This window comes from Oenanthe melanoleuca, chromosome 4, assembly GCF_029582105.1.
Source record: "Oenanthe melanoleuca isolate GR-GAL-2019-014 chromosome 4, OMel1.0, whole genome shotgun sequence".
Classification (NCBI taxonomy): Eukaryota; Metazoa; Chordata; class Aves; order Passeriformes; family Muscicapidae; genus Oenanthe; species Oenanthe melanoleuca.
The window spans coordinates 51,821,284-51,848,922 of NC_079337.1; the positions used below are offsets into that span (position 1 = coordinate 51,821,284).

At 35.6% G+C, this 27,639-nt stretch overlaps 1 protein-coding gene across 6 annotated transcripts in view; it reads right to left on the bottom strand.

Moving 5' to 3' along the window:
* Positions 1-1,371: 1,371 nt before the first annotated feature.
* The window catches only part of RBPJ (recombination signal binding protein for immunoglobulin kappa J region), a 147,994-nt gene continuing 121,726 nt past the window's right edge, over positions 1,372-27,639 (bottom strand). For 5 of the 6 annotated variants that reach the window (XM_056490924.1, XM_056490925.1, XM_056490921.1 and 2 more), the window contains 9 exons: positions 24,261-24,356; positions 17,457-17,622; positions 16,197-16,371; positions 14,516-14,653; positions 14,186-14,298; positions 11,991-12,131; positions 7,698-7,853; positions 6,861-6,964; positions 1,372-6,069 (listed from right to left, as the gene is read on the bottom strand). In XM_056490924.1, the coding sequence (XP_056346899.1) occupies positions 5,754-6,069; positions 6,861-6,964; positions 7,698-7,853; positions 11,991-12,131; positions 14,186-14,298; positions 14,516-14,653; positions 16,197-16,371; positions 17,457-17,622; positions 24,261-24,356 (1,405 nt within the window). In that variant the 3' untranslated portion in view covers positions 1,372-5,753. Of the gene's footprint in view, positions 6,070-6,860; positions 6,965-7,697; positions 7,854-11,990; positions 12,132-14,185; positions 14,299-14,515; positions 14,654-16,196; positions 16,372-17,456; positions 17,623-19,467; positions 19,536-24,260; positions 24,357-27,639 lie in introns of those variants that run through there. The other variant, XM_056490927.1, reaches the window with a different exon arrangement.

The window sequence follows — 27,639 nt, forward strand, 5'->3', positions numbered from 1 at the left end:
CAGACAACATCCAACTTTTAACCATCACTTTCCATATTCGGAGATGCAGAACCTGAAAGGTGTCAAATTCAAAAGATTTATTACATCTTTCTCAGAGAAGTAGTTAACTTCCAAGTTTGCTTCTACAAAGAATCAAGACTTTCTCAACTCCTCTCACTTTAGCATATACCATTAAAGTCTATATTCAATACAGAAGTATTTTTAAATAATATGGGCTATAACTCCTCATGCTTTTGATCTAACACTAAGCTTCTGCTACTGGATATCAGAAATAAATATCCTTTATAGAGACATTGGGCACTCATTTTTTTTTACCCTGCTCAGGAGCATGCAACTCCAATCTAAACAGGGCACTGTGAAAGGCCAACTACTTGATCAAGTTCAGTAGTTCTGAATGTTCTGAAATGGAACATATTACATGTAAACACCAAATTAATCCTTTCCTCCAGCCCAGTTATTTCACACCACTCTCCTTTTAATCTTCTCTGGATCCTAGTGTGATTTATTACTGAGACTACCTACATAGATAATTGCCAAGGCTTAGCTGAAGAGATTTTTTTTTTCTGTCTGCAGTTCTTCATCTAAGACGAGCACCATCCCATGCAGTTTCTTCCAATGACAGCAACATTAAAGTTGAGCAAGTGACCATTCTCTTTGCAAAAATCTCAGATCTAATTTCTACTCTGTTCCAGAAGAATCAACTTATCATTTCAGAAAATGACTGAAGGGTCTTGGAAATAATTTTGAAACAATGTCCATACTGTCCCTGTTTCAAAAAACAGAAGCTCTGCAACTGTTGAGTTTCTGACTATTTTATGTGTCTTAATGGCAAACATCTTGTAGACATTTCAATAAAAAAATCGACTGTAATCCTTGAAAGCCAGTGGTTTTTCGTTTTTTTTTTTTTTTTTTTTTTTTTTTTTTTTGTTTTGTTTTGTTTTGTTTTGTTTTTTTTGTTTTTTTGTTGCTGTTTCTGTTGTTGTTCTTGCCTCTCCTACTTAAGAACCACTTTTAGCCCCTTACAGTCTTACAGGTAAACTTGTAGTTCTTCAGTTTAATACAATACTTGTTAGTACTGGCAGGCTTCTGCTATTCTATATTCTCTCTCTGCCACGTCCACTTCCCATCTCAAGAACTTTTTTGAAGTGACTGTGTCACTTGTGCTTGCAAATTTTAGAGTGCATGGCTTCTAGCTGTTCCTTACAGTCCTACTATTCTGTCAAAACAAGAAATAACCTAATTTGCTGAATTTCTGGCTCTAGTTATCAACCAAATGAATGAAATGTCAGACATTCTGCAACTAAGAATAAAATTAAAAGGAGTCAGGTGCACTAGTTGCAAAAATGAAGTTGCTAAAGTTAAACAATTAAACACAGTTCATTTTTTCTTATTTAATAAATTATATAAAAAAGTGAAACTTTTTTTACACATTATTAAAAAACAGTTTCTTATCTAACTTCAGCAATAATACAAGCAAAAATGAAACCGATTTAGATTTTTGGGTGGACATTCCATATCCCATTTAAGTGGAGTCCAGTGCGCACAGCCTCACAAGTACTGATGACTTTTCACTCCCAGGGTTGGTCGTCTCTTGTGTTGTTCTGGTTCCATAGATGACCTCACTGTTGATTTAGGGGAAAAAAACCAAAACAACAAAACAACCAAAACAAACAAAAAACAAACCCATATTCCTTGGTCAACATTGGAAAAAAACCAACAAATGTGGCAAGTTTCAACACCTGTTCAACCATAAGTACTTTTGTATCATCATACAGATGCTCAGTTATGTTTGTCACAGGAACAGTAACATGGTATTTTATCTTTAGCCTTGTAGAAAAGAAATGAAACCCGATAGTTTATGCACATACACACACAGAGTACACTTGACAAGAACGCTTTTATGTGGTTTACATTTCACTTTTATTTAATCCTCAAAACTGCCCATATTGCAGGGGTTTTCTTGATGAAATATGGAACTGAGCAATTAATTCTACAAAATTATGGTAAAAACTTGCTCGTTTTTCTACCTTTATTGCTAAGAAACTTTACAGGTGCACAGTTTGTAAAAATAACCCTTTTAAGACTGAATGTATACACATGCTACAGGATTTTAAAAAATGACATTAGCATAGCACCTCCAGATGGGGCAAATGCAGTGCTGAACACAGACAGAATGTTTACAAAGTTAGAACTGCTCATTTATTTTACAGCTTCTAAAGGGAAGAAATTGTTCAGTCCTAAAAGGGTTAAGTAGAAACCCTAATATACTTCTTTTTCTAACAAAGCTGCCACTCAATCCCACAGTACAGTGCTTGAAATCAAAGTCAAAAGTCTGGCACAGGAAAGTGTACACATTTTTGTTCAGTACTCATAAACACAGCTGCTTTTGAAAGTAAGTAAGTAATATGGTTAATAATTGAAGAGCATCTTAGTTTCAAGATGGACATCTCTATGAAGTCATGTAATCCACAAGTGGGTAGCTTACTTCCAGATAATTTGATTCACTAGGTATTAATATTTTCTATATGGGAAATTCATCAATTTATGTCTTGAGTTAATGTCTTTTCAGGTAACCATTCTGATTTTGTAAGTCTGTGCAATGAAAACAAGTACAGAATACCATTACTAACACAGTTGTGAGATGCCCTCAGGCCAAATAATTAGGAAAAAACATCAGCAGCAGATTATTAAAGACAATGCTAGTGTTGAATTCTGAAACGCTGTTCCAAACAACAGAAAACAAGAAAAGGCATAGCTAAATTAGAGCACTCACTTTGCTTCTTCTTCCTATAGTTGGAACTATAACAACATTCTGAACACAGACTCAATTTCTATGTATACAGAATTAACAGCAGACTTAACATCTAGACTTGAACAGTTACAAGAGTTTCATACTGAAACACTCTATAAGTAGTTTTATCAAAATCTTGAGATATTGTTAATATAATGAAAATTGTTAACAGCTCAGAAGGCCAATATATGTAACAATATCACCCCACAGAAAAGAAGTTCAGGAAGATAATGTATCTGAACAACTGGACATACTAACAACAGTAAGGACCTGGAAGACCATTTCTGTACTACAGAATAACTACTGGCAACAAGAGACCCACAAGCCAAATGAAAAAATGTGGTTTAAAATGGTCTTGTAAGCAGAATAGGCTCTTTTTTCACCCACTTGGCTGTAGTGTGTAGAACAGCAGATATTAGGCTAAATCTTTACAAGTCAAGGGATATTACAGCTATTGGGCAAAATTACCGCATGTAAAGAAACTGAATATAAAAAGTATTGCATTTATATGTAAAAAAAATTAAAATAATGAGTATAAAAGCACGTGTCAAGTTCTGAAAAGCTATTTTAAATAGTCTTTGAAGGTTACAAGGCTTGTTATGGTTTGCCTGCTGTGTCTGTATCATGGTTTCTTGAATACCTTCAATCTGATATACGTAACTTATTTAATTCTCAGTCTAATTAGTGATGAAAATCTGTGGCTCTTGAACTAAGCTGTACTGTAAGATATTTTTGTGCTTCTAACAAAAACACTGTGAAACGATTCCTGCCACAAACCAAAAACCCAAAATGTTACAGCACATACAAAGGTAAACAGATTTGCAAGTAAATGCCAGTAAACAGTTTAAAACAGAGATAAGGCCACAATGAATCCTGCCCTTGGTCACTGAAATGAAGATGAGGTGAGGCAGCATTCACTAGTGCTAGGAACCAGCATCACGACTACCGGGAACACGTTGCGTAGTACAGAATAACGAGTATGAAGGCCCGTGGTAGAATATAAGCACATTTCAGGAGGACAGTGGCACTGATTTTACTATTTGCTAAATATACTTTATAACCAATTTCTTCCTTTAAACACATTGTTTTCACACACACAACGGAGCACTAAAGCAAACAAGTAGAATGGAGCGTCAGAGTACACAAATACGGCGCAGAGTCGATGCATTAAAATGGTGGTGGGTGTTGAAACTGGAATAAGTGGTCAGAAATAAAAACCCTATGAAAATGGTCAACAGGTAAGCGTGTAAGCAATGCACTGTAGGAAACCACAGGTTCACATTTACACAGCAGTTGTGACTTTTGCTTCAGGATATAGAAAAGGCTGAACACACCATGAAATTTTGGCTTTTAAAGAGGAAGATCACACTGTCAGAACTTGTCCTACAAGTCTATGCCTAGCTCTGTGACTACAAATGAACTACTGGGGTACACTTTCAAATACAAATGAAGCAGGCAGATCTGCAAGGAGGGACAAAACATGGTAAAGTTAAAATGAAAAACAAATGCAACAACCAACAAAGTCAAAGTGCAAATGAGCCTTGAATTTATGCTGGAGAGAAGATTTGAATGTTGCACAAGCTGTTGGCAGGGAAAGGGAAACCCACAGGAAACAAGGATGGGAGGAGTTGACATCTTCATAGTGCTTTTACGATTTTCTATTTGCCCATTTCTAAGTAATAAAATTTACTTCTAGTTATTACTGTATGATCACTTCACAATGAAAGCACGTTCTCAATACAAGTGTTACACAAAAGTCTGGCCTAATTTACTGAACAGTATGAAGAAAAACATGCTTGTTGTGATTCTTAAGTGATGAAGGGCATCACCTACCAATCCCATTTGTAGCACATACTTCTCATGGTACTTTAGTTACATGCCAACAAGACAGAAGACATGCTGCCAAATGAAGTTATTTGGAACATTCCACTTTTGAAATAAAACATTTAACTTACACTTAATACAAATTATGTACAAGATTAGAAAAACCTGAACAGATCCTGAAACATTTTCAGATGTAATATGACTGAGCAAGGAAGAGGGGGAGTAACCCAGTAACAACCCTTCAAAAACACCAACATATGCCTGTGACATGAACAATCATTAATATGACTGCTTGAGATGCCACTTTTAGGAAAAAAAAACCTCATGTAATGTTAGAACCTCATGAATTATCACTATAAATACATATTTAAAAAAGAAAAACAGAAATAACTATTAACAATGACTGAAAACAGAGCACTAAAGTTAACATACATTGCATGTATTGCAGGCAAGGCAGAGGCATTTTTTAAAGCTTTTGCACAGACTTCATATAATCTTAAAAAAAATATGCTGGCCTTTACAAGGTTCTACTTGCTGAAATAAAAACAATTTCAGTTCATAAAAAGTCACAAGACTTCAGTTTAAAAAAAGGAACAGTTCCAGCCACAGACCAAAAATATATATTTTTTTTTTTAAAACTGGAAGAGTATGGTAATTAGATTATACAAGCATGGTCAGGCTTGGAACCTGAATATACTTCAGAGCAAAAGCTCAGAGAAAAAAAAAATATAAACTATTTGGTAACAAAAGTGTACTATATGTTGTGATACAAAAAAGGTATGGTGAAAATGTACCTTTTATACTAAAGCTTATACAAGTTCCTTGGTCCATAAAAACTATGTTGTGTTCATGTTTTCTACATGTTTGCTCAACATGTATCCCAGCCACATTTTTGTTTCTTGCCCACTAAAAAAAACACAGCTGAAAAATAGATTTTCAATAAAGTTCTTATGTTTCGGATGTTGGTTTTTTCTTTTTTTATTGTGGCTTCTGTTTTTAAGATCAGCACTTGCAGGTAACAAGGTTCAAATCATATCACCTAAAATGAAAAAGTGTTTTCCCATGAAACCACAAAAATTGTTCAGTTCTCTTGAATGTAGCACGAAAAGTCAATTAAAGTCCAGACAAACAACAGTAGTTAGGAAACTACAGTTGCCGTAGATGATGTGACATTGGTGGGGTTTGTGCTGACGCTTGTGTAACTTCCCTCACTGTTTGTGTTTGTTTCACTGGAAGCCATGAGGCTTGAGTTGGCTCTGAGGATTGCTCCAGCAGCACTGCAGTGTGGCCGTGGCCCTGGTTCCGGTGTGTATGTAAAGGTAAGGCTGGTGGAGTAAATTATGCCATCGTTACGGACCAAAGTTACTGGAACCTGGACTGGCTGTCGGACCCACCTCCAGCCCTCTCGAAATGCAGAAATGTCTGGAACAACACAAAGCATGCTCTCTGCACATCTGAAAAACAGGAGAGTCAACTGAGTACAATGCACTTAAGTTGGAAGAATTCAATAGAACAGAACAGTTCTGTTGGAAGGGACCTGCAATATTCAACTAGTGCACACACTGACCGCTTCAGGGCTGACCAAATGTTACAATCATATTATTGACGTGCAATGCCCTTTATTTGGTTAAACATAGAGAGGACTGGGGCATCAACTGCCTTTCTAGGAAGCCTGTTCTAGTATCTGACCACCTTCTCAGTAAAAAAATGTTGCCCAATGTCCAGTCTAAATCTTCCCTGGCACAGCTTTGAACCATTCCCATGTGTCCTGGCACATGATAGCTGGATGCAGAGCCTAGAACCTCCCTCTCTACTTCCCCTCCTCACAAAGCTGCAGAGAGCAGTGAGGTCACCTCTCAGCTTCCTTTTCTCTAAACCAAGCCCAAAGTCCTCAGCTTTAGCTCTCAGGGTTTTCCAACCCTTCACCATCTTTGCTGCCCTTCTCTGGCCATGTTCTGGTACCTGAACATCCTTCTTAAACTGGGGAGCCCAGAACAGCAAGCAGTGCTCGTGGTGAGGCTGCACCAGTGCTGACTGCAGTGGGGTAGACACATCTTTTGACCAGCTGGATGCAGTTTGGGCTCCCTGCTGTCAGGGCTCATTGCTACCTCATCCTGGCAACCAGCATTCCCAGACCCCTTTCTGCAGTGCAGAAAAGTGTACACTCGAGTGTGTACACAAGTATACAGTCTTCAAAGCACCTAGTAAAACATAAACACCACAAATGTAATAGAAAATATCGTACCTATACATAGTTTCAGCTTCCACATCCCCAAACCAGACACGTAAATTTGGAGTGAAGTTCTGTCCTGTAAGTTCCAACATTGCTACATCCCCACCACCATTCAACTGGAAACAGAGCAAATAGAAAGAAAATCCCCCTCAAATATATATTATTAAGAATAAACACTCTCCCCTCAGAAAAAACCAAACAAACGAGAAAACCCAACAAACAAAAAAAGCCCCACCAACCAAAAAAGTCACAAACAAAACCTTCACATGCAGATAAGAACTTTTAAAGTGCTGGTTTTATCAGCTGGACAAAACCAAAACACAAACACAATCTACTCAACTGAAATATAAAGAAGTAACATATCTAGAAGATACTGCCAATTAATTTGATATTATGAAGGAATTTACAAGTTTTGATAACAGCCACTTAGAGTAGATGTCAACAAAGCTTTGAAAACAAAAAACAAAATCTTTCAGAGAAGGTGTAAAGGGAGCTTTAAATTTTTCCTCTGCCAAATGTTGGGGGTGCTTTTTAGTAAAGTCCTCCTTGATCTACAATTGGCAAGAGTCAAAAACAATTTCTAAATAATCAAACAGAAGTCCTAAGGATATCACTAACATGGTACTTCCAGAAATAAAATTCTAATTGTATACAACAATACTGGATAGGCTCATACATTCTGAAATGTAAATAAGAAAAATTATTACAACAAAGTAATATTATTATTGTTTATAAAGCTATTAAGACTGTTTTCCTATAGTATTTCACAAGGGTACTACAAAGGTTAAATGAGTATGACAAAAATAATCTGACATAAACAAAGTTTATTAAAACAAACTACCAACTTACTTGAAGACTTTCCACAACAGGCACAGGTGTCACTGGAGCGTGGACTGGACCCATCCCCTCATAAAATGTGTATTCTGCTTTGTCTGTGCTAATGATTGTCCAAGAAGCTCCATCATTAATCATTTCTTTATTTGGTTCTTTTGGGCATGGAGTGGCCTTAAGAGAGAAAGAAAAGTTTAAAATCTGATCTGTACACATCTGACAAGTCACAGACCTAAAAACCAATTCAGCCAGTAATAATGCCTGTTATTTCAAAAATGTTTCCTTATGTTTTCCTATTAAAAATGACCTAGAGAAACTCTCTTCACATTTCAGAGAAGTTACTAGAAAACTAGTATTTGTGAGAACACCATAACTCTCACCTAGAACACTTGTAACCTCTCCAACCTTATGTATGAGTTTTATCTTAGTTCAACTTTCAAAGTTTTAATGTTATTTAACAGGAATTAACAAAAAAACTACAGCAACTAGAAGTAGCTGCTTAAAAACAGATCTTAAGGCAAAAATGTCTACAACAGCTACAGACTGAAGTGGAATAGTTTTCATTAAGTTAGGATTTTTATCATAAGCAGATTTTTTTTTTCTTTTTAGAATTCTTCACCCTCTCCAAAATGATGGAAAACACAAGCTTTTATTTCAGTGTGCAAAGACATAGGAGAGAAGCTGAGATGACCGCCTTACAAATTAGAAAAACAGAATTACAGAATGGCTTGCATTGGAAGGGTCCTCAAAGGTCATCCATCTGGTGTCTCCCTTTAAATGCTACTAAATTAGTATACATAGACAAACAGACAGACAGACAGATAGAAAATACACAAATATTTTTTATGGCAACAGAAGCCTCTCTGAACAATTTCACCACCTAGCAATCCATAAGAAAACTGTGTATAGGTTAAACACAGAAAAAAAATGGGACAAAAAATTCTAATAACTAGATTCTCTTTCCCTCCACTAAGCTTTAAGGATAAATTGGTATGCAACCATAACCTTCACTCTTCAAAGTGGCAGATCAATTAGCATGAACTGTCCATATCAGATGTTAAAAAACAAAGCTGCATTTTCATGTGGATTCTGCATTCTGGTATGATCATGTGAAAAGCACTGAAAACAGCTGCTAAGGGAAGCTTGTGACATGGATAGTAACTACGTATCTTTCCAAACACAAGATGCCCAAATGCAACTTCCACCAGAAACATATGCAGCTTCTGAATTACTAGCCCAACTTAAAAAGAGGAGCTGTTCTGTAGGAACTGTTGTACACTATTTTGAAACATGACACCTCTCCTATAGGCTGATTGCAATTCTTGTTGGCATGGAACGATATACTTTGAGTCATGACAAATAAAATCATGGATATGAAAAAATGAACAACCCTGTAAAAGATCCTTGACTGACTTTTTCACATTTCCTAATTCCATGACATGGAAGGCAAATGCCACAGAATTTGTTCTCAAAATCATGTTACACGGAGAATCACTTCAGTAACACATTACTCTGTTACAGAAATCTTTAAAAGGTTTCTATTCCTCTTCTAGAGAAGCATTCTTCCTCGTCAAATAGGGCAGCAAGGACATTTCTCACCCTTTCTCTCCTTTTTTAACTAAATTTTCTCAACAGGAGGCACTGGAAGATGAAAGTGCCTTAACATCATGCTTAGTACTCATGTATTGTCTGGCTTCAACTGGAGGCAGAAGTGACAACTTGGATCCTAGAGTTGTCACTGACAGTTTTCTGAAACCACCACCTTGATGTGCAGAGGCAGCTGTGAGTGATGACACAATGTTGGACAACATCAGAAAAAAGTGCTGAGAGCAAGCTATCTGGAACTATTTTGTCAGTGTAAACCCTTTGTTCACCTAATTCTGTAATACTGGGTGCAGTAACGGTCTCCCTATATAAAAAAGTCCTGGAGAAAAAAACAAGAGGAGGGACAGAAAGAGCAACAAAAATCACCAAGGAGTGCTGAACTTGTGAGACGAAATTAAGAAGACTGTGCTTTTCCAGTTAGGAGAGAAGAAATTAAGATGTTGATGGCTAAGTGAATGCAGAACCGTTACTCACTAAATACTGCAAAACTGGAAGTAAGAATCACTCAAAGAAATTGTTACATTATTCAAAACAAAAACAGCATACATTTACCACATGGGGAACAGGAAACCTTGAACTTTCTGCCACAGATTACCGAAGAAAACTAACATCTGCACGTTCTAAGGTAAACTAATGTACACATCTACAAAAGGACACTAAAAGACAAGAGTCAGGAGCTCCTGCTGCTTCTGGTAGACTAGACACAGACATGGACTATGCTGTGATCCAATAAGGCATGATTTATATCCTCTCTCCATGCTCCACAACATATGCATGTCTTGAAAGAGAGATCTGGCTGGTGCTTCAGCAACTGAATTTCAAAGCTCATGCTCACCTGTAGAATTTTACAGCCTCTATACAGGGCTATTTCTATTCACCCAAGAGAGACTTGTCATCCTAAAGTTCCAGGATTTTGAGAGGTTATTTTTTTATTGTTGTTTTGGTTATTTTCAGATTTTTTGGGCTGTTATTTTGGCTTTTTTTTTTCCCGACAGTGACCACAATTTGTCTATTTTCCTACTATAGGAACAGTATACATATGCTGTTTCCCTGGTCTTTGCCTTCTGATCTAAAATAAAAAACCCAGATAAAACAAGATTTCTCTCCTGACATTGGCAGAAAGAGTTTTTCTTCCATTATGATTTCACCTATCAAAGCATGGTAATAGTCTGATGTGCAAGTTACCAGATTTTATTCAAAAAGTATAAGCAGCAGATACCTACTCCACTAATAGAATTCAGGATAGAGAGTGTCCTTTTATCTAACTCCTACCCATGCAGAAAGTTCAGAGCTCTTATCAGACAGGGCTCCGTGAGTGCTGCTGAAACTGAACAGTGGTAGGACATCCTGATAGTCCCACAGGCAATTCCAAGATGCTGAACTAAGGCAGCTGTCAGAGAAGCAGGTGTTGTTTCTTCATTCAACACCTCCCATACAGTACTCTAAGAATGATTAAATAGGAGGCTGACCCTGAGTTATTGTAGTTCACGTTTCACAGCTCTCTTTTTAATGATAGTCCATTCTCCTTTACAAGAATATACATTGACAGATATGTATTTCTGCTGTGTGCTGTGGGTAGAAACAATAGATCTAGTCCTTTCTGAACCACAGGTCATTAGTATGTTTACTGAAATAGGAACAAAGCTTCTCATATTCTCTTTCAATTTTTCTAATTCAGGACAGAATTGAACTGACTCTTTACCAAGGCTTCCTGTCCCTTCCCTTAAATCAAGGGACATGTTAAATGCTAGCTTCTAATTTCCTACCTCTACTTTTCTTACCCAAGAAGGGATAGCTGTTCTAAGTCCTGAATCTTTCTCAAGCGTGGCCATCTTCTTGGAGCACAGCATTTTCTCTCAAAACCCTTTGTTATTTGAATTGCCTCCAAAATTGTTACAGAAAATTGCAATACTAGGGTAGTCCTGAATTCTGTCAAAGTCTTCAGAGTCCCAGAGTATTTTAAGTTGGAAGTGACCTACAAGGGTCATCAAGTCCAACTTAAGTAAATACTCAGCATGTTCAGGGACTGAACCCACTACCTTGATGTTTTCAGCACCATGTTATGACCAGCTGACCCGAGGTCAAGGTCCTTGTTGGTATAGTAGGAATTACCGTGTGGAAGTGCTACAAGCATGCTAACATACAAGAGACTAAAACTCGATGTTTTTCTCCACCTGCTGGAGAAAATATTTATGAGACAGTTATATTCTTTACAAACAAATCAAATTTCTGTGGCTTTTCAAGTTACTGTGGGCAACTGCCACAGCTGTCTATGTTTACACTCTTAGCCAAGAGAAACACATAGCAGCTCTGCTGAGTTCATCCTGAAACAAGACTATTATCAACTGTATAATTTCCTATTTGGACACACAAATAAGTGGTGCAGCTCCACTGGCATATGTCAACATGTTAAGCCACAGTATCATAATCATATGCACAAGTTTCTAGTGTGTTTCCTTTTTCTCCATTTGAGAAACCAGAATTCATTTTCCAGTCAGACATAGGAGAAGATTATGAGGAAAGAAAAAAAGATTTGGAAAGGCACAGATAACTATTTGTTGGTTTCCATCCACTCTTTTCAAAACAAAGTATTAGACTCATATTCAAAAGCTACTGCAAAAATGGCATTCATACATATTTTGGGGATATTTTGGAAAACTTTGCAACTACGCTTCTCATCTGCTGAAATAGTATTAAACAACTTACTTGAAATTGGATTATTCTCTCCTGGGAAAGGCACAAATACATTCTCTCAGTGTCTTTAAGGTAAAATGCACACTTATGGAGCTGTGATACTGGATCATCTGCATCCAATAATGCCGTTTGTTTATCTACTTTTCGAATTATCTGTGAATGAAAATTGTATATATATATTTAGAACAATTTCTATACTTTATTACACATATACAGTCAGTAAAGGAAGAGTAATTTTCAATAAATTTCTATGCCTCTCATTTTTATATCAATGTTAAAATTCATAATTCTTAATGCTTTTGCAACAAGAACACAACATTGAAGCAATACTTAGTACTACTTCAATGTGCTGCATGCACATATAACTTATCTATTTTCGCTGAAGGAGCGGGGAAAAAATTGAAGCTTCAGCAAAATCTACTTTTTTTTTTGTTTCATTTGCTGGTGTAAAATTGTTATCTTCAATTATTATTAATTATTATTCTTAGTAATTAATATGCTTCTATAGAAGCTTTTACCACTGATAGGACCAATAACATTCTGTGGCAAATGGGCTGCTGAAGGAGAATTAAAATAAGGATTTACTAAAGGTATTGACATGTCCTTAAGTACAGTTTGGAAGCAACAATCATAACATATCTTATCAGTAGTTGGTCATTAGATATTACTTAAAAAGACAACTGCATGAAATGATTGTTCCTTGCATTTGGCAGTTCAGTGAAAAAATATCTGCTAACTTAATTCAGATCTGTTTTATCAACTTATTTCTAAAAATTTAAAGCTATTCTCTTAGACAGAGAAAATCTGTAGCTTGTAATTTTAACTCTACTTGAAGTTTAATGCTTTATGCAACACTACTAGATGCAAAAGCCAAATCACCTGAATATTTCTAAGATGACAATCAGAAGACCAACTATCCTCTGCAGAATCTAATTATAATAAAGAGTATTATTAGCAATGTAAATTTAAAGGTTATCTTTTTTCTTCTAAATTCTTTGCATTTGCTTATAAAGTATCTGCAAGTTATCTTTTAATTGCATCACCTTCCATCAGTCCTGTAAGGCAGTATGACAAATGCTCCCCATGGCAAGCAAAACAGGAACCTTTAGCCTAATTAGTTTGAATCTGTTTCTACTTACAAATATGGTTTCTGGAATAATAAATGATCACATCTCCTTTCAGCAATAAAAAAGTATTAACAAGAAGTCCATAAAAAAAGTGATGTCCTCTTACTGAATTTCCTGTGCTTGAACTACATCTGTAGTGTAACCAGCGTAACTGATTTTACTGTCAAAGAAAATGTTCATTTTGTACCATTTACGCTGAGCAGGGTATTACCTTTTTCTTTTAGCTAAGTTTGTTATTGGGACAGAATTTTGCATTACAGTCCTAGCAAAATTAGTCGGGAAAGGGGTACAAAAGCCTGACTGGATTCTAAAGATTTCTTCTACCTAAACTGGAGTTAGCAGAGCCTTGTATGAAACTCATAATTGGCTGACAAACCACAATTTCACAGAAGATGCCATATGAAGCACTATTGATTATTAATCACATAAAATTCCACTTAAGCTGGCATTAAGTACATAAAATGGGAAAAAAACTATAATTATACTTAACTTTATTTACAAAACACAGTACTGTGTATCCAGAAGTAATTTTTATTTTCTGGTTCACAAACCTTAACTGGCTATTTCAAAGGCAATTCCCATGTTTCAGATTTAAAACAAATAGTATTAATAAATATGAAAAAAATGTTTTTTGCAAGCTGCTACTGGTAGAATACATCCTCAGATATACAGAAATGTTTTTAGATTCAAATCAGTCATTTTTAAAGCTGTGCTGGAACTCAACACATGGAAGAGTCCTACTGGCTGAAAACATTTTACTTGTCTATTCAATATAATATCTGAAGCATTTTGGAACAGAGAAATCTACAATACTGTTTTTAAAGTAGACAAATCAACCTATTTTGGCAGGCTTAAATTCTGAAAATTTCCCTATCTTATTTTACAAGTTGTTCTTTGTTTACAGAAATAATCTACAGATACAAAAATATGCTTTAAGATAAATGCCATTTTCCATGTAAAACGTGTATGACCCAAAGGCAATACAAGGCCAAAAGCTGTAAACACTGCAAACCCAATTACAAAATTACATTAAGTTGCCATTTATAAATTAATTACAGCATCAGAGAAATGAAACTGTACCAGTCTTGGGAGTGCCATGCCAGTAACTGAGCATACAAGTTTGACAGTCTGCCCATAATGAATGTAGCCATCTCTCACTGTGAATTCTTCTCCTTCTGATTCATCATCGTCCACTGCATGAAACAAGAATTTTCAGAATTACTTGTTTTAATCACTGTTTTTCTTGACACAAGAAACATTTAACATCACACTATTGCATCAAATACACACTCAGTAACAAAACAAGTCTGCATATGGGCAATTAATATGGAGGAAAAAAATGCAGGACTTTTTTTGTGAGGATGAAGGAAAAAAAGTGAAAAAAGAATACACAGATTTGCTTTTACTTACAGAGGTGAATGTAAAACGCTCCCCACTGTTGTGAACTGGCATGGAAATTACCACCTTCTACGTGCAAATATCTGGTGCTAACTGTTTGGGATCGAAGTCTATTAAATAGTGCCACTTTTGTCCCTGATGCAATACATACTGCAAGGAACACATACAGACTTGAGATCATAAAATTACTTCATAATTACATAGAAATGTACCAAAAAGTAATAAATAACATAAAATAAGCTGAAGAATGCTTGAAATCAAGACATAATTATTGGTTAATTTAGAAAATATTTATATTTTTGACAGACCAAAAATAGTCATAAAATTATGAGTGTAATAACATACATAGTGGCTGTTCTCCAAAGGCATGCTAGCTCACAGAATTTTGCCACTTAGCCAAACGGCCCAGTGCTTGCCAGCTGAAAACTTCTTCTGTTCATAGTTCTCCAGCAACTGATTATTTAAGCAGAAGCTTTAGCTTGCCCTTGTGAAGTACTTAAGACAACTTCCAGCAATTATTTGAAGAATATTTGAAATATAAAGTATTCTTACAAATTACAAGCAACTGAAAGGAAGACAGATGTAACTATGTTAAATTATAACCATGCAACTTGTAATGTTCTCAGATCTGAACTTACTTATCATTCAAAAGAGAGAAATGTTAAGGTTGCTCTCCTAAAAAAACCCAGCAACTAAAATTTTGCCATAAGAATGGGCATGTTGTCCTACTTGGTTTATATTTACTATTGAAGAATGCTTGGTTCATAGTCACTGTCCATCAAAACTATCTGTCTGAATACAAATTCAACAGTGCATACTCTGAGCCCACGGGCGTGAACTGCACAGCAACAGATTGCCTTTAGTCATGTGCCAAGCTAGCGGCCCCGAGATCCACATTCCATAGGTGAATGGGTTCCAGCCCAACACAGATGGAAGAGCCTTTTAAAGCACTAGTGAAGAGAGAGAGAAAAACAAGTAAAAAAAAAACAAAAAAAAAAAAAAAAAAAAAAAAAAAAAACCAAACGGGTATCTCTTGAGGTGCTCCAGTGCTATGCAAGCAAAAAACTTTGGAGGAAAAGGAAAAACATTCCCAATTATACATTAGCACCAGAGATATCATTAGGTAAAAACATGGTAAGCAAATAAATCTGGGTGAAATATCACCATACAGATTTCTTAAATGATTACTTAAAAGGAACCGTGCAAAACAAAAATAAGAACATGAAAATGGCATGAAACAGTAAGAAGGTGGCTGTGATGTGACAAAGTGCAGTTTGCATAAAATGATGCTACTCATTTATCACAATCTGAAAGCAACCTCTTCAATACTGATCAAAACATTCTAAGCACCAGATCATGGTAGGTAGAGATCCAAAAGCTTAGAAAGCTGAGGTAGAACATTCTTTATACACTTGTCTACATGAATTCATTCTCCAGAATACATGGGGGTTTGGGTGGGCCTTTTACATGTACTAAATAATGAACCATGACTGCATAAAACACAACAGGGTCAACTATCCATATTGGAATATTTTAAAATGCACTGATGTGTACAGTTCTGAAATACAGCAAAAAAACAGAAGGTGAAAATTTCATTGCATTTCCCTTGTAGTCAGACCTTAGAATTCGTAACAAAAACTTAGTATGAAACAAAATTAATTGCTAAATAAAGAAAAACCAGTGAAATACTCACAGTCTGCATTTTTCAGTGACTGTTTCTTTTTAGAAGGTTTGGAGATGACTTTGATCCGTTTACTGAGGAACACACCGATGTCATCACTATTGCCATAGAACATTTTTACCGATAACATGAAGTGCTTTCTCTTGTCTGAGTCTGATATGTATAATGTTTTGGCAGTGCAATAATTCTGTAGGTGAAAACATACTGTGGTTTATACTTTGAAGTCTATCCAGTTCAAGAAACTATGCATACTCAATTATGAATAAAATAGGAAAACTCATGCAATAGTTTCTAAAACAGATGAGAACCTCTTTTTTCCATCTCTTCCATATGCAGTTCTTTCATGACAACTGTAGCTTTGTGAAGTGTTGCAACCAACCTTATCAATCTGTGATCAATCTAAAGACCCTCACCAGGACTAGAAGATGTGACTGGAGACTATAACTGTGTCAAAGCGACCTGTGAGGGGTCAAGAGCTAAAATCTCAATTTGATTAGGGCTGTACACTGCCCTACACTGGTCCCTACAGAAAATGTGTTGAGCTAAACTTTTCTTGAAAGAATGGGAAATGATTGGGTTTTGAAACACAAGGAAGTTCCTTTTGGCTAAGTGTTTATGCTAGGTGACAACAGAATTAAAAAAAACTCTCATAAAGAACTTCAATTATTCTTTTCCTACTTAGAATATATGAAGCATTTCTGTTAGACTGTGCCAGAAATAGCAGGTAGCTATAAAATACTGCTTAATAAAACAATGAGGTAAAATGAATACTATTCCAACTGTTTAAGTCATCACAAATACCTTTTAGAAAAATCTTGTAAGCAATTTACACCACTAAAAATAACCTACTAAATTTTTAAGATGACACTTCAATTGTATTTTTAGGCAAAGACTTAAAGACTACTAGCAACAGATGTTCTGATATTTTCTTGATAAGATTATCCACTCATGCAAGCCAAGGAGCAGGACAGAGAGCTTGGGCCACAAACCATATTTCAGTTAGCCACTGATCCCTACCAAATAACCTACAGCTTACTGAGTCTGCATAACAACTTACAAATTAAAGGTTAGTACCTTGCTATGACTCTATGAGCCAAAACCAACTATTCAATTGTCCTAAATATTTTGAGGGATTTTTTTCCAAATCATTACGTAATACCTAGAGTGTAAGAAAATTATCCACAAATAAGAATGGACATTCCTTGAAATATGCACCATGTATATAATATCTTTGCAGTTAGTTATCTTAGTGCTTTATTACAGTTTTTCTACCTTTCCTTCCAAGTTCAGCTGCTGCATTTCTTGGTCACTGTTTCCTATCCCAATAAAGGCGCAAGGTTGTGACTCCTGCTCAGTGCAACCATCCCGCTCCATTTGCTCTTTTTTTTTCTTCCATCCACTGCCCATGAGATACACACATGGAGGAGGACAAAAGAACCTGAAAATGAAGAACACATTATGGAATTACATAGTTTTTAGATAAACAAACTGATGTGTACCCAATGCTTTCACATTCACACTTTGCACTTGAGTTTATACTCAAATGAAGGCATGCCCTTCACTTGTCTTGAAGACTTTCTAAAATGCAAATAAAAAAAAAAAACCTTACAAAGATATTCTGAAAGAAAGGAAAAAATACCTCAAAAGTTATTATAGTCTTTTGCAAGTGCTTAACATGATGGAGCAATTAATACATACAGAACAATTCCACAAACTAATTTAATGGACAACTACTGATTATAATTCTTAAATTTTTAGCATAAGCAAGGAGGGAGTGATTCCATCCATGCATACATCTCTCCTCAGTTTTTAAATGGAATAGATAATTTTGTATCTTCATCAGTATGTGTAAAAAATAAGGCCCAGTTTTTAGCAGCACTGACTGCAATCACTTTAGATGCACCTTATAGCAATCTGTTCAAAATTAAATTCATCATTATAATACAATGCATTGGTCTTGAAGTTTCTGCAAATTGTTAAAGCCCAAATCCTGAAAAGGTTTGGTTTTAATTAGCAAACAAGCTGCTGTGTTTTTATCATCATTTCCCTATGATCCAAGATAAAGTGGAATCAGTACATCCAATTGTGAGGTAGCTAAAGAGGTATGTAAGGGAGGTGACCATGAAAAAGTTTCTAATTATTTTATTCACTTCAATTTGTAGAGAGTGTTGTAACTCTGCACTTCTGCAACCCAACAATGACTCTTACCTTACAGGTGAGGGTTTTCTGGTTTATTTTTTTTTTTTAATCTCTTTCTTTCTTTTTAACAATTGATTTCTAGGCAGGGGGAGCAGGCTCCACACTGGGGCAGCAGCCAGCTGTGCTGCCCTCAGGCTGCCGCAGCGATGGGCAGGGAGCTGAACTGAACTGTGGGCTCCGAGTCATGGAAAATGATCAGAGGACAAAATTATTCAGTTTCCAAAGTGTCTGTAGGAGTCCTGGACAAGACAGGTCAGTGCCAGATAATCAGCTGGACTTGATGATCTGAAAGGTCTTTTTCATCCTAAATTATTCTTACTTCTATTAAACACCATTAATGGTAGCTTTAGTATGAAAATAGAGTGAAAAACTCTGATTTATCTCACCTATTCAGCATTATTATTTTTCAGCATGATCACATTTAACAGATATAAACTGTTTTTCAAAATTACAGAATTCTTAATAGATGAAACCCAAGTGCTGTTAATAATGCCATAATTACATATATATTAGGAATACATATAAATAAATGCAAGTATTTGTAGTATTTTTTGTTGATGGACACAAGTAATGTATATTCTCTGTCAGAGAAACAAATCACCAAATTTTAAGTCTTACTGCTATTAAAATTGTCTTAGTGGTTACGAAAATTAACAAAATTTACTGCCTGCAGACAAAAAAACCCCTCAAACTTTCTTTCTTGGCTATATATCTGCAGTCAAAATTTTTCACTTACATTCATTCTATATACAACACAGCAAAGCAGGTGTTATACCAATATGTATACATCTGAAATATCTATGAACCTTTCAAAAGTATCATAGTCATCAGCTATAAGCTATTCCTGATGAAGAAGTTGTACACAGATTAAAAATTAGTGTCAACTTTTGTTAATAGAACAATTGCTAAAAAAAAAAATCCTAACTAAACGAAACCAAAACAAAAATCCAGCAAATCCCTTCTATACCAAATAATATTACACCATAAAGCACATGACATGACTTACCTTCTTTCCTCACATACTCTTTTGTATTTATCTTACTGGTCAGAACACAAGAAAAAAAAATCCCTACTTTTTTCATACCTTTTCTCATTTCAGCTTTATTCTAAACCAAGTCCTTTGAATAACTACAGCCACTAGATGGCAATGAAGACCTGTAAGAAACAAGGTATAACCCACTGATGGAGAGAAAACAAACCACAACAATTAAAGCACTCTTAAAATTTGAATGCAGAGAAAAACCTTTGAAAACTTACTGAACAAAAAAAGAAACTTTTAAAGCTGATAAAATTTTAAGCTTCGTTAAAACTACAAACATGAAGAAAGAGTCTGGAGACTCACAATTTGAATGAGTTTTCTTTCTTATGTATCTACCTCTTTCTCAGCCTTCAGGCATAGACAGCTACATTCTTGGGCCTTTTTAACTTCCTATTTGCAGTTGCATGAACTCATGTATAGAGGAATTTAGCTATGAATATTCTACCCAACACAGAAAAAGTGAACCAGATCTGAATTTTGGAAGCATTGTATTAAATAAGATAAACGTCAAAGGAGAGAACAATATTCCTTCAGACAATTCAAGCCAACTGATACAGAGAAAATGCGGTACTTCAATTAGAGAAGTTCCTTTATCAGAACTTCCCAGGAAGCAAGGTCTTAAAGGGAAATAAGATCCGCTCGTGTTATTTCTACCCAGTTCTGATGCACTCAGTGCTCTCCTCAAACCACAGGCTTCTATCACAAAGGTTTGCTTCTTCAAATCAACCAAGTCATGCCTGTGTTCATCTTAAACAAGTCTGTGTTCACCCTAAAGACTTCTTTAAGAAGTCTTCAGAATTCAGATGCTTCTACTAGCTAGTTATTTTATACCCAGAGTGACTTCAGAAGGGAAGTTTCTCCTTTGTATCTGTTGGTCAATTCCAAGTTTTTGTCAATTACCCACATTATTCTGAGAATGAAACTAATCAGAAATCTTTCTTCATAGGAAATCAAAGAACTGACAACATCTAACAACTAAAGATCTCAATGTGACAACAGACAAATGAAAAATCATTACGTACTACAGTGCTAAGGACAAGCATTGAAGCCACAGGGTAAGCCCTGGAAAAAGCTATACTCAATAACGAATTTTATCCAGAGGACAGGCACACTCAATCCAGCAAAAGGAAGTACTAGATCAGAAGTTAAAGGAGTTCCTTCACTAACAGCTGTAAAACAAGATGCAGCTACAGTGTTCTCATGCTAATCAGCAGTGATCATGTTTAACTCTGAACAGCACAATCAAAATACCAATCTGGCTTGCAGTCTTTAGATGAACTATGCCTAGGAGTGCAAAACACTTCAGTCCTTTAAACTGCTGAATGTTCACACTGTTCAGACTTTGAAGAGAAAAAAGGCTCAGTGAACGGTAAATATGGAAAACAATACAAGAAATATAAACCAAATATCCACACTCACCAGGACTAAACACCACCTGAGTCTCTATCAGCTGAATGCCTTTGAAAGGTGACAGTCATCCAACAGGAAACATCAGGCTCAAAGTCTTATATTCAACTAAAGCCCAACCTGAGCTTCTTACCTCTTGGCTTCTTTGTTAAGCTAAAACCATTAACTTCATGAAGTGCAAGGCTCATGTGAAGGGTCAACTCAAAAGAGTCAACTCCTTTCATTCCTGTTACTTAAAAGTATCGAAAACTCTCAAATTAACCTGGAAAGTCTGCATCCATGCATCTGAAATAGTGTTATTGTGATGCCTGTTTAAACCAGACCACACTACGTGAGACCTGTACCATCTACAGCAAGTTTTTAACAGAGTATTTCACCATCTAGTAACCCGCATCAAAACACTGAAAGGTACTTATTGTGCTACCCTTTTAATTATGATGTGCAAAGTTTGCTAATGGCAAGTATTTTTCATAAAGTAAGACTCTGCAACAAGTAAGACTTAAATAAAGACTGGAACAAGAGGTGAAAGTTTGTCTAGATTTTTTTAAGTTCTGTATTTACATGAAAGACGTGTTGAATTTAAGAAATAAATCCTTTTGTATCCTTGAATTCCTTGTTACAAAAGTAATGTTAATTTAGTTATTCTTTAAGGTTCAAAAATTAACCAGATGATATCTATGCCATAATGAAATCCCATGAGAAACACAAAATTTGTCTATAAAAATGGGTATGAAATAAGTTTCTTTCTATAAAGATGTATGGAAACTAACTCTTCAGAAACGGCAGTAAATGTAAAAAATGATGAAAACTTCACTGTCCAGTTGCATGAAACAGCATTAAAACTTTACTAATTTTGCTTACTCCAGAAATATGAAGAAACAAAGGACACAGTTTGCTATAAATACAGAAGAAAACATTTAAAAACCCAAGAAAAAAAGCAAAAGGAATATAATACTTTATCATTCAGTTTTACAAAGTACCTTAGGGCCCACATGGATCAAAGGATTTAATAACTGGCACTTTCCTTTATGCTGATAACAACAGGACATCATTACTGATGCCAACAGTCTGGGAATTAGCAGAGCAGTAACAGAGACAATCTACACGGTATGTTAAAGCTTCAGAAAAACTAAAATACTTAAACTGAAAAAATGAAACCTTAGTATGTATAGAACAAGAGGGAGCAGGCAGAAACTGCTGAACAGAAGTTCCACTTGCACATGAGGAAGAACTTTTTTACTGTGCAGGTGACCGCAGATGGAACAGGTTGACCACAGAGGCTGTGGATTCTCCCTCACTGGGGATGTTCAAGAACCATCTGGATGCAGTCCCTTGCCACATGCTCTAGGCTGGATCAGATGTCCCCCCATGGTCCCTTCCAACCTGATTGATTTGGTGACTGATTCCACACTTTCATTTCATACTCATACCACAACAGCAATCATTTCAGCACCATACTATCTGATAACCAACAACCAACTGTTTTCATTTCTGATCTTCTTTTATAAAACCCTGAAGTTTTCTACACTCACGCTTCCATTCTTAAACAGATGAATCTGAGATAAGCTGCATGAACAAATGCAGCTGTGCTAAGACACTGAAGTGCACCTCAAAAAGTGCGGTAGAAGAATGCCTAATTCCAGTTAGCAATTGTTTAAAAAGCAGTTTACCAAACATTACCACTGCTCAGGTAAGGTATATGCCACAGGAAACCACAGTGAAGTATACACATATATCCAAGTCAACAGGATTTTATGGCAATACTATGAAACGCACACAGGAGCTTTCAGAAGCCATTACCAAATAACAATTTGAAGCTTTGCCCTGGATTCCTGAGAACACTTCTGCAAGTTTTCCAAACAGTAATGAAACTTTTAATGATCAAAATTACATACTTTTTATATTCTCCTTTCTTTTGATGCAATTTGTCCTCCAGAATAATGATACACTGGACAGCTTTGCAAAATGTTCTTTATGAGCTGCCCTGGCCTCAGGAGGACAAAGTTACAGATACATAGTTTCGAAAGCCACTTTCTCATCTGCAGGCACACCCCTCATTTTTGGGGTGTAATATATATTTTATTCATCTGCAGTTATGAGTTAACTATGCAACTCTTGAATGACAATAATCTTTTTGGCTGTCAAGTTTAGCATAGTTATACTTTACTGTCAGACCAGCCTGGCATTGCAACTCTTTTACATTTAAACATGGTAGAGAGCAAGAGGGCTGCACAGTTATACAGCAAATACATTTGTCTGCTTCTGTGCCCTTCTTCCTTCACTAACTTCCCACTTGATTCACAACAAGAATTTCAGAAACATCTGAAAACCACTTTAATTAAACAATTCCATGGATGTGCAGAACTTGGACACTGCCCAAAAGCAAGGACCTGAGAAAGACAAATACTCAATACCAAAAAACAGTTCAAAATATAGCCTATATCTCTGATTCACATACATCAGAAAGTGTGACTGAGACAGGTAACAACAAATTGAGAAATCTGCAGGTTTAATCATAACATCTGGGTTTTCTAATGGTCTTATACATAAATCAAATCTCTAATCTCAAAGCTATAAAAACATAATGATGCAACAGGACTTAACAAAACAGTGGTAAAAGGTAACAGTGGTAAAATTTCAAAGACATTAATGTGCTGAATATGTGGTCTTTCTGTGGAGAACAAATAATAATATAAAAAATAACCAAATACTGCACTATTCTAGTGAAATGCCAGGTAGAAGAGCATTGGTTACAATAGAAGAATGTTGTGTTACATCCTCAGAGGTCTAGGGACCCACATATGAAGGAGCATCCTATTTGCTTCTACTAGTCATACAAAAAAACCACCACATGTAGACGACTGCAAGAGAAGACTGCAGGAAGAGCACCTTTGCCTTTTCATTCTCACATATTCCTGCAAAGTCTGTCCCTTAGAAAAGCATCTATAATTGTAACATGCACTGTATTGATTTCTGCAAGGGAATGTTTATCACAGAGTCATGATTGACCTATCATTCTTTTTAAACTTATTACAGACATGATTTAGAAACCTATCTTACTGAGGCCAGCAATTTCCCTTTCGTATTAATGTGAAATTATTCAGGAAAAAACTCCTCTACAAGTATTCACTGTTGATCACCTCATTTACTCCAAAATTAAAATGGAAGGTTTAAAATGAGAACAATTTTAGGCAATGGAAGAAAAGCTTTGACCATAGATAGGGAACCTCTTGGTAGAAACAGGCATCACTCCATTGAATGCTATAGGTTTGCAGCACTTGTTACATAATTAAATGACTGAGGAGGAAGCATTTCACGTTTCTTCACACTACAGTGCAAACTGAGGAATTCTGCAAAGTCCTGTGCACCCAACTACACACTAAAGTTTCCTTAGCTCCCAGCTGTGAATGGACTTCAACATAAAAAGTTACCTTTTTTCATTCCCATATGATTTCTGCGCAACCTTCGCGTGGAGTATTAGCACTGTTTGGTCACCTCGCTCCTTCAGGTAATTTCGCATTGCTTCCCTAAAAATCAAAACACAATATAAGCTTTGCAACTTCTTTTGGTTTTGTTTACAATAGGGAAAAAATCCTGAAATTCCAAAAAGGTCACCATTAACATTAACATTGACCATTAACAGGGTCAAGATGCATTTGATCACTGTTTAAGACAATTACACAGGAAAAATAAGTAATTACTCTGCACAAAACTAGCAATGTGGGGTCTGTGATCATTTACAATTACTACATTTTCTAGAAAAAAAAAATTGTTGTGATGTAAAATCCTATCAATGCACCATGTTTAAAGTCCTATTTCATTAAGCACCATGCCACAAATTAGAACACATTTTATTAGTTATATATTTTCTTCATGACCAGTTTAGTATCTCATGGATAATAACAAATTGTTTAAGCTTTTAACCAAATCATTGCAATGTTCATATACAAGTTTTCTTTTGGTTTTGAAGATACTAAGAAAAAATATTGTTTCACCTAGTTTTCTAGACAAAAGATCTACTTCCTGCAAAGAGTCAGGTGAAAAAGAAATTAATTTTTAAGAAATGTTTTATTGTTCATCATCACTGTAATTACAGATGTTATATAAATGCTGTAATTACCTCAAACACACCAACCACTCCTTGAGAGAAGTGAGAGAACAATAACAGCCAGTCACTCTTCTGTATAATAATCTAACTGTTCATTAAGCAGCATGCCAAATTCAACACCCTAGGGATCAGCTGTGCCGGAGTGCTGGCAGGAACACCAGTTCCTGAAGGAGCTTTTGTGGGTTGAATGCCCACCAATGCACTCATCTTCAAAGCCATCTACCAGAGAAATAAATTATGAATTTATCAGGAATTTATATGAAAAAATAAAACCTTACATAAGAAGGATTTTTGGATGTTTGGATTTTTTGTCTTTTTTTTTTTCTGTGAACTGCATCAACTATTGAATTTCCTTAGGGCAGATCTAGAAAACCAAACATTTCAGAGAAAAAAACAATGGAGGATAGAAAACAGTATTTTACTGACTAGACCTTTTCCAAAAGAAATCCCCACACAGTTTCATAGAGAAAAGCGAGTAGATTGAGCCAGAGTTGGGTTGGACAACAACAACTCAGCTTTGCTAATGATGTTTTGCAAATTCTTGTGTTTGTCATGCCTGCATAAGACATGATTAATGTCTAGTGATTAGTGAGCCGATTTTCTGTGTAAATAGCAGGATATAAGAACAGAGAATAGACTTGCTGTTGATCTATTGTTGATCTATTTACACTTGACATTGGTATAACTGATGTTTATCCACAAAAGTATGGCTGGAAGAACTGATTCAAGGCCCAAACACTTACTAATTCATGACCATTTTTAAGAATATATTTTATACCCCAAAACATAATTCACTGCGAAATTATTATTATACATTTCCTTATTATGTATATTAGCTGCATTTAAATTGTTTAAAAACTTCAATCTGACAATTTGAAATATTTTAAGAGTACTATCATACTAAATTAAGAATATCTGTCATATTAAAAACTTTTGACTTGACTACTATTAAAAAACTACTCAAATCCAGCAACCCACACAGTAAACTGCACGGTGCTATTTAATCTTTATTTAGCATTGTATGAGGAAGAAAATGTGTGTTTTCTACTAATCTGTTTCTACAGTGGACTTGCAAAATCCAAGCTCCTGCAAGAACAAGTGATGTTACCCCTCCAATCCCTCCCACTGATACCTTAAGTGACATTTTTCATTATTCAATCCTAAAACTCTTCATGAAGGTAGTTTTATTATAGTTTACACCTGAAACCAACTAGCATAGTATGAACACAGTAGTGTTGTTCTGCTGGAGCCTGCATGATCATGAACAGATTATTAGTCAAACCAGACAGCCTGCAAACAAAAACCCCACAGCAACTTTTCCAATAATTGAACTAAATGCTTTTATGCGTTTACAAATACATTTTCAACATAAACAAACCAATCTTAAAAATCAGGGCAACAGTTGCTCCATTTCAGCAGTTTATTCTTAAGAGGAAAGCTAGGTTGTTTGTTTCCAACCTCTATCCACAGGAAAAGTTTTTAAATTGCTGCTTTGAAGGATGGCTGGCACTTCACAGATACCCACCCTATATTTTAGCTACCTTGTAGCTAAAATCCCGAACATGAAATTTAGAGTAACTATAGTAAAGAGAAAACTTGGTTAAAAGCTCTCACTGTATAGTAATTTCTTTTTTTTTGGTTGCTCTTTTGAAAACATAGATAATACATACTATTTGGGTTCTTTTTTTTTTTTTTTTTTAATGAAGGTAAATTCAATGAGTAACTTCAGGGTTATAGTACAGGTGTTACTGCTCAAAATGGAAAGCATCATTACTTAAAACATACTATCTTCAAGTATCCCTGAAGACTGGCAGGCCAACAAGAAACCGCCATTGTTCAAATACTTGTAAGTCAGTATAGATCAATTTTGCATTGAAATGAAGTTTAATGATGACAAGCTAACCTAAATCTTATCCAGAAATGTAGTGAGACAGATATTCACAACACAACATGTAAATGCCTCCCCCCATCATGTGCTAACATAAGGTATCATTTCATTCAAAACAGAGGCTGTCAGGGTGACAAGGGCCTTCCTCTATCACCACACAAAACTATAAAACAAATGGCACATCCTTTTTTGCTTTCTAGCAAACAGTGGATTTGAAAGCCAGGAGCTAATTATAATCGGCACAGCTTGTGGCACAGAATAATAAATATTTGCATAGACTGTGTTAAACCAGTTTGAAAAAAGAACAGTTTCTGGTGTAAACACATCCCAGGCAAGCCAGCAGCAAATCAAGCAAGCACTGTACTCCAGTCACTCTACACACTTTACAGAATGGATTGACTTGATAGTTCTATTTGTTACTCTCTCTGATTGTTTGGGGGTCACCAAAAATTGGTTAAGATTACTCCCTGACAGCACCGTGTTTAATTCTGGCAGCAAAAAGTGTTACATGACCTGACTTTTAACTCAAGAAACAAATCAGCTCATTCCTGAGGATTTAAAAATAAGTAGATCCACATCCTATTGAATAATCTACAACAACTGATACATAAAGTCAACATCATTTCTAAAAATGCATTTTGAGTTTCATATTAAAACAAAGCCAACTCTTAAAAATAGTACTGCTGATTGCATTTATAATTGAAATGCTTTTATATTTAAAATTCTAGGGTTAGCAACCCACAACTTTTAACTTAATTTTTCTGAGAATTAAAATGGTAACTTCAGAAAACTGTTAAACACCAAGTTTCTTTAA